Consider the following 7172-nt stretch of genomic DNA (forward strand, 5'->3'; position numbering starts at 1 on the left):
TTTTTGCTTTGGGATCAAATATGCAAGGAACAATGTGTAATCTGCAAGGAAAATATTCAGCCTTTGGAGGAAGGAATAAAAACGAGATAGTTGTAGAAACTTGGCTTATTCCTAACATTCATTAAGAGGGAGAAATTATTCCTCGTAAAGGCAAGTGAGGCCCTCATATCCCCTTGGCTTTTAGAACTTTTACTTCTGCAGCGTTGCTTTTAAGTGCTAAATCACACAGGCTGGGCCCCATCTTGGACTGCAAGGCACTGGATGGCAGTCCCATCTCCTTCTGCACTATATCTCTGATCTGTAAGAGCAGCTGAGCTAGCCCTTTACCCACCCTTTTGATCCAGCCATTGATCCTTCTCTCTAATTGTTGATCTGTGCTACTTCATTGCTTCCCACATCTCCAAAGCCACTCTGCACCATGTCACAAGCACTCCAAAAGCACTCTGCACCAGTGTGCAGCAGGGCCCCATCTCTCTCTCCTTGGCCATGCCATTAGTTTCACTGCACACTTCCTATGGAAAGGAAAATGAATGAAGGCCAACATGAGGTACCCAAGGTGTCCCCCACTGCCACCCTTGTAATATATCTGGTTTCCCACCTTCTCTACTGCTTCTTTCAGTGCCTTACTTATTCAAGCCCCATTGTGCTGTTCAGCATCAGATGATAATTAAAGAGGTTTTTTTCTTTTTCTCCTGCAGTACAGCTCTGCAGTAAGAACCCTGCCACATCACACATGGAAAATGGCTGCAACAATACAGATGCAAAACGGGTCAGTCCTGCAAGTCCAGCCAGTCCAGACACGGCTTGATCTCTGGGGCCTCAAACGCGGTACATGAGCACATCCCCTACCAGGGACCATTTCTGTTCCTGGCCACACACAGCACCACCCAAACCCAAGCAATCCCTGCTCTTCCCACTGGCAGTGCTGGCCTGGTGCACCCCAGGGCACAGACTTTAGGCTCCAGAGTGCAGCACTGGCTCATACCTACCTGCTGTCCCACACCTCAAAGGAGCCGTACCCCTGCACACCATGAGCAGGGGAAGCCTCTTTGCAAGCAACCAGGAGTCAACACATAGCTTAGCCCTGTGATTTCATGGAAATTAAGAGGCATAGGCTGGGAATGCTGCCCAGAAAGGGCAGGAGAAGAATGTGAGAGGGAGGTTCTGATTGGATTCTGCAGAAGGAATCCTCAGTACATACTAGCACATGCTACAACCCAGAACAGGCTGACTCCCAGAACTCTCTGGGGGCACAGCATGCATACTTGTCTTGCAGGACCATACTATGTGTTGCACATAAGGTGCTAGGCTGAATTTATCCCAAAGCCATGAGTGGTTTCTGCCCATTTCCAAGCTTACCTTTTCTTTTGTGGCAGGACTACATCAGTGGATGCAGGCAGAGGGAAGGTCAGGACAGGCAGAAGCACTTGTGGCCATGAGATCACTTCACGTAGGACCATTCCCTAAGAAACTCAACCCCAGCAGAGCAGACATAACAGAGCCCACAGAGCAGGGATCTGCAGGTTCCCTCCCACCCACCTAGGAAAACCTGGTGCAAGGCAAGGGAACAGCCATGGGAGCCTGCCACTCACTGGAGGACACCAGGCCACACTGATGGGCTCCACACAGCACATTTTGCTTCACAGAAGGTGACAGGATGATGTAAGCTGAGGTTTGACAGCACACAGACCTAAAATATGTGGAAAAGAATCACTGACAATGAGTGCCAAAGTAACCCCAGTGTAGGCGAAGGTCTGCCAACACTGCCTCTATCTCAGCCTTTAGCAGGCAGTGAGCAATGCAGGCAGACTGCCAGGCAGCCCCTGCTCTGTCACCTACCAGCTGCATAAAGCAGCAAGTAAGGTACCCATATCACAGGTCTCAGCCACCTCCATGCTGCCTTAGATGCCACTAGGAGAGCACATGGACACAGCACTGGCTTCCTAGGGCCACACTTGGAATCCATGAGTCCCAAGGGTGAAACTGCAGCTGGGCGCCTTGCAGAGCACACCAACAGCCCAGCAAGCCCACAGACACACAGCAGTATTATCTGCCGTGCCCTCGTTCCCAGATAGGAAGGGAAGTGATCAATTCTGTTACAATTAAAAAAAAAAAAAAATGCCCACCATTGGGCAACATCTGGAAAATGATAATTTATGAGTAATGGCTGCATCTGCCCACCCACTGTTAGCCTCACCTGAGCCTGGAGGTTGGCATTTTAAAAAACTTCATCAAGAAAATTAGTTTCTATGGCAACTAATGGTGCATTTAATAGATCAAGTGATGAGTGCCGTGTGTAAGAATTCTGCAGATCATGAATAGCAGTAATAGCTCCAATGCTACACAGTCACTGCACAGCTGTTGTGCTGAGGTGCTCTGAGCTTTCTGCACAATTAGGAGCCAAGCTATGTTTTGGGGAAGCACTGTGTACAAGCATTTCCAATTCTCTCCCTTTGCAGCACTGACTGCAGCTTTTCTTATTTCCTCCAGTGGTCTTATTGATATTGATTATTCCACCAAAAATTTTTACACAGTTTCAAAACCACTTCCACTTTGCAGGTGCCGGCACTGCACCGAATACATGTTTCCATCTCTCCGCCTGCCTTTAAGTACCTGTACAGAGAGCTCTGCAGGTGGGAAAATAGAGTAAAGCCAAAGATGTATTTTCCAAAGAGGCCCCTACAAAGCAGCATCACTGTGACACGACTCGGAGCAGATCACAGACTGAGGCACACGCACGTCGTCGGTCTGTGACAGAGATACATCAGTTGATCAAGAAGTTAAATGCAACGCCTGGAAAGACAAAAAGGAATAAATGTGCACTTTGGTAAAGCGCACAGAAGCACTGACATGAGGGAGAACAAAACTATTTCTTCTCCTAGGGTCCCAGCTTTGGTACATCCTTTCAAGAGTGACCCATGAGCAGCACTTTCTCACTGCCTTTTTCTCTCTTGATGTATCCAGAGGGAAGTGCAATATGATGGAAAGGAAATCTAGGCAGACGATGCGCCAGAAACAGTAATGCAACAGTGCAGGAGGCCGGAACGCAGCATCAGCAAGGTCTGCTGCCCTTGGGGATGATCCATGGGACAGAGCAGGTTGAGAAGGGTGGTCAGCACTGGGGACGGCAGAACACAAAGCCTCTGAAGACTCCCCAAGGGTTACTAGCAGCTTACAACAGTGGTCTGAAGCTCACACATCATCATCATGCTCCTTTCAGCCCAAGAGGAAGGCAGCAAGCAGACAAACATCAGAGAAGATGACCTGATGCCTCTGCAGCCAGGCTGGCTCCTGCTGACCTCCCTCGAGCTCAGAGCCTTGACGTGATCCGGCCAGCAGTGCCAGCACCCTCTCCAGCCAGTCACCAGCTCTGACACCTGCCTGCTTGGCTGCCATCTGGCTGAGACTTCGAGGGACCCATAGCAAGAAACTTCACACATTTTCCTCCACTACTTTCTTTTTTCTATCCTCTATCATTAGCTACTTGGCTTCTAATCTGCCTCTCCACAGTTGGGGAGACCTACTGTGAGCTAAGAATCAGGAAAGCAGGTGAGTGCAGCTAATTGGCCCCAATAACAAGAAAAAAAAAGTCTTTGTTAAGCAGCGTGCATGATTTTAAAGTCTCTTCTTTTGCAGGTGTAATTAACTGTTGCTCCAAACCCCTGGTTTTTAAGATGCTCATCAATTACAAACTCATCTTGCATATCAGGAACAGAACCTGATTTCAGACAAGAAGTCCTCACAGTCCTTATGCCACCACCTCTGATAAATGTTGACCATCCTCCCAGCAGCACACTGTCCACCTCAGCACCTCCATCAGCTGCACCTGATTTGCTGTGTTTCCTCTTGCACTGATCCTGTGCAGCAGCCTTACATCTGCTGATTATAGGAACAATCTAAAATTGTACAATTCTAAAATGGCCTGGGTTGCAAAGGAGCACAATGCTCATCCAGTCCCAACACCCTGCTGTGTGCAGGTCACCAACCAGCAGCCCAGGCTGCCCAGAGCCACATCCAGCCTGGCCTTGAATGCCTGCAGGGATGGGGCATCCACAACCTCCTTCTGTGCAATAATCACTAAAATGTTCAAGTAGTGAATTACCTTAAAATGTGGATGGAAGGCAGAGCTCCCCTATAGGACCAGGCAGGATGCATCCAATGAGCAGTATGAAAAAACACCTTGTGCTGTATTTAAAACACCCTGCTTGTATTTAAAACACCCAAGAGTAATTCTTGACTGGTAAGAGAAGTTTTATGGCAATTGCTAACAGCAAGCCACAGCTTGCTGACTTTACATCCATCTCGATCTCCTGTCTGAGCTCGATGCCTGCTTTTCCCCAATAGTCCCACTGACAAAAGAACACTGCTGAGATTCATCACAGCCTTGCTTAAGAGAAGGCAGATTTTATGGGCACAGAGTCCAAGGGAATGGAATCTAAGGGGCTGCAGCTCCCATAGACAAGCATGCTGAAGTTTAAACACAGCAGTGCAAAAAAAACCACCACCAACAACAAAAAGTCTCAGCCTCATCTTTGGGGGGTGGGAAAGAGGGCTGTAAAACTGACTGGAAATTTAATAGGAAGGGGATAAAAAGGCAAACGTTCCAATGTAGCCCTGCCAAGCCTCCTGTGTTCTGCTGCAGAATCACCCATCTGAGACTATTACAACTATCCCCAGCTCTCAGGCAATTAATCTGAAAATAAAGTATAAAGGCAAATCTTTGAGAGCTGTAGCACGAAAGTGAGTGCAAGGGAGCAGACAGAGGTGCCGGATGACAAAGAAAATCTATAAACAGTTAAAACAAAGAGAAATCAATTTTCTATCCTGAATTTCAGATGAGAAAATAGAAGATTTTGTGAGAAGGGAAAAAGGAAGCCATGTGGTCGCTTTCTTAATAAGAAGTTTTGGTTGTACAGTGGCTTTTTATTTTATTTTATTTTTTTTGATTCAGCAGCATCATAAGCTTTGTGACTGCTTAAGACAGCACCATTCATAGCTGGCCCAAAGCATTTGCAGGCAGGTAACAGTGTGCTCATTGCACTGCTGCCTGCTGGGGGGGAGGGCTCTTTGATTCCTGCAGCTTTGCACCAAGCACAGGTGAGCCCTGTTGGAGGAGATGGGTTGGGAAACATTCTCCCAGGGAGCACACTTGAAGTATCAACCTATCTTTATTCTTTCCTGCTTGCACATGAATGTGCTATTTATTTCCATCAAAAAGCAGTTGGTTTGCATCTAAAAAAAGATGTGAAATAAGCCTGGATAAGGAAAGGTCGGAGGGGTTGAAGGAATGCAAGAAAAGCAGCAGGCACTGGAACATGAATTAGTTTCAGAGAGATGGCCACAGCCCTCCCTGAGCCTGGGACAGATCCTACCCTGCCCATTGCTCTACACCTCGCTCCTGGAAAGAGCCATTTTCATCTGTAGTAGTTCAGATATTTCAGTATTTGCATGAAACTCTGTCATAGAGTGGTTCTGAAGGGAGACAGAAGAGAACCAAAAGCTCTTTAGAAGGAAAAAAAAGAACGTGAATCAAATGCGTACATGGGTAAGTGTAGAGGTGATGGTCTCAGGTTCCACCAGGGGAGGTTCAGGTTGAATGTTAGGAAACATTTCTTCTGCAAAAGAGCAGTCAGGTACTGCACAGACTGCCCAGGGAGTAGTGGGATCACTGTGCCTGGAGGTGTTCCAGAGCCGTGGAGATGTGGCACTGAGGGATGTGGGCAGTGGGCATGGTGGGGTGGGGTTGGGTTTGGGATCTTATGAAAAGGAGATGTTTTCCAACCTGAATGATTCTGTGATTCCATGTAAAATAACTTCACAAGGTGCACAGGGAGAAGGGATGGTGATGGGGATACCCAGCAGCTCCAGCACAAACTGACCAGATTATCTTTGAATAAATGCTCTAAAATAATAGAGCCATGCCTGGAAAAGGATAGTTTCCTTCAGTTTAACCTCAGTTTCCTGCAGGATCTCAATGCCGTGGCTCATGCCATGCTCATGGCCAGGACATGGGAGCTCAGCGAGACCCCTCCAGCTCAGCCCATTTACTCTGTGATGTGCACCACCCCCTCTCAGCACTCCCTGCCTTCACACTTGTATTTCCTTCTGCCAACCTCTGCATCCCCGCATCACAACACATTCCCAGATAACCATTCACTCCAAACCCATCATTTTTTGTGCTGCTGATGCTCCTTCTACAGCACTCCAGCACCGAACCCACAAAAGCCCTGACGAATCCTCCAGTGGAATCCTCCTGCTGCATCGACCTCTAACCCCCTGCAGCAGAGCAGCAGATGAAGCTGTCCCAAAGAGGTTGGTGGGGGCTCACCTGTGGTCGGGGATGGCCGGTGACCAGGCAGGTCAGCTCCAGCGTCTCACCCTCACGGATGGTGTAGACCCTCTCCGAGTAGCGCTCCTCCTCGATGTTGCACGCCAGGCCTGAGTGCACGATACGCACGGTGGGGGGGCTGCAAGGTGCAAACAGAGAGCAGTGAGCACAGCACCTGGTCATCCCTGCCCTCCCCAGCAGCAAACCCACACGGTAGGTGCCAAGAGATGGTCGCGGTGCTCGGCCACATCTCGCAGTCGCCAGGGTACAGCCTTCAAGAGCTCCTCTGCTTTCTGGTTAGTTTGGGCTCCATTTCCGAATGAGCTCTCTCTTATTGTTCTCGTCATTAGATATCTTTCTAAACTTATTATCGCGTGCATTATGCAAATGAGGTGCCTTAATTAAACCATTAAAATTAAGCAGGAGAAACGGCGGGGCTGATGCTGCTCCTTCTCAACGTTAATACTGAAATCCTGTTGCTGTCAAAGGGATCAGGTCTTGGAGCTGAACAAACCCTCACTTTAATTTTCTTGTAAATTCAGTCCGAGTGCAGGACGTGACCATGTTTTACACACTGTACATGTAGGAAAACAGCAACGTTGTTCCTGATACCAAATGTACAAATTACAGCACTGTTTTAGCAATTCTCCCGTGGATGTTCCTGGCTGTATCTTTATTTCTGCAGCATGAAATTCACAACTATTAAAATTTTCAGACACTGAATCAATAGGAGAAAAAAGTGGAGCTCCAGTTACAACCCCGCTGCCAAATGAAATAACAAAGGCTGAAGAGATAAATGGTAATTCTGGTGGGGTTTGAACACCCGGCAGTTTGCTCTCCCTAT

The 7172-nt window shown here is 48.0% G+C and overlaps 1 protein-coding gene across 1 annotated transcript in view; it reads right to left on the reverse strand.

Annotated features, from left to right (window-relative positions):
• MDGA2 (MAM domain containing glycosylphosphatidylinositol anchor 2) overlaps positions 1 to 6675 on the reverse strand; it is a 375704-nt gene extending 369029 nt beyond the window's left edge. Inside the window, exons 1-2 of the mRNA XM_031553799.1 lie at positions 6539 to 6675; positions 6329 to 6467 (exon numbers count right to left, since the gene is read on the reverse strand). Of these exons, the coding sequence (XP_031409659.1) occupies positions 6329 to 6467; positions 6539 to 6675 (276 nt within the window). The remainder of the gene's footprint in view (positions 1 to 6328; positions 6468 to 6538) is intronic.
• Positions 6676 to 7172: the final 497 nt, after the last annotated feature.

Source organism: Meleagris gallopavo, chromosome 5 (genome assembly GCF_000146605.3).
Source record: "Meleagris gallopavo isolate NT-WF06-2002-E0010 breed Aviagen turkey brand Nicholas breeding stock chromosome 5, Turkey_5.1, whole genome shotgun sequence".
NCBI lineage: Eukaryota > Metazoa > Chordata > Aves > Galliformes > Phasianidae > Meleagris > Meleagris gallopavo.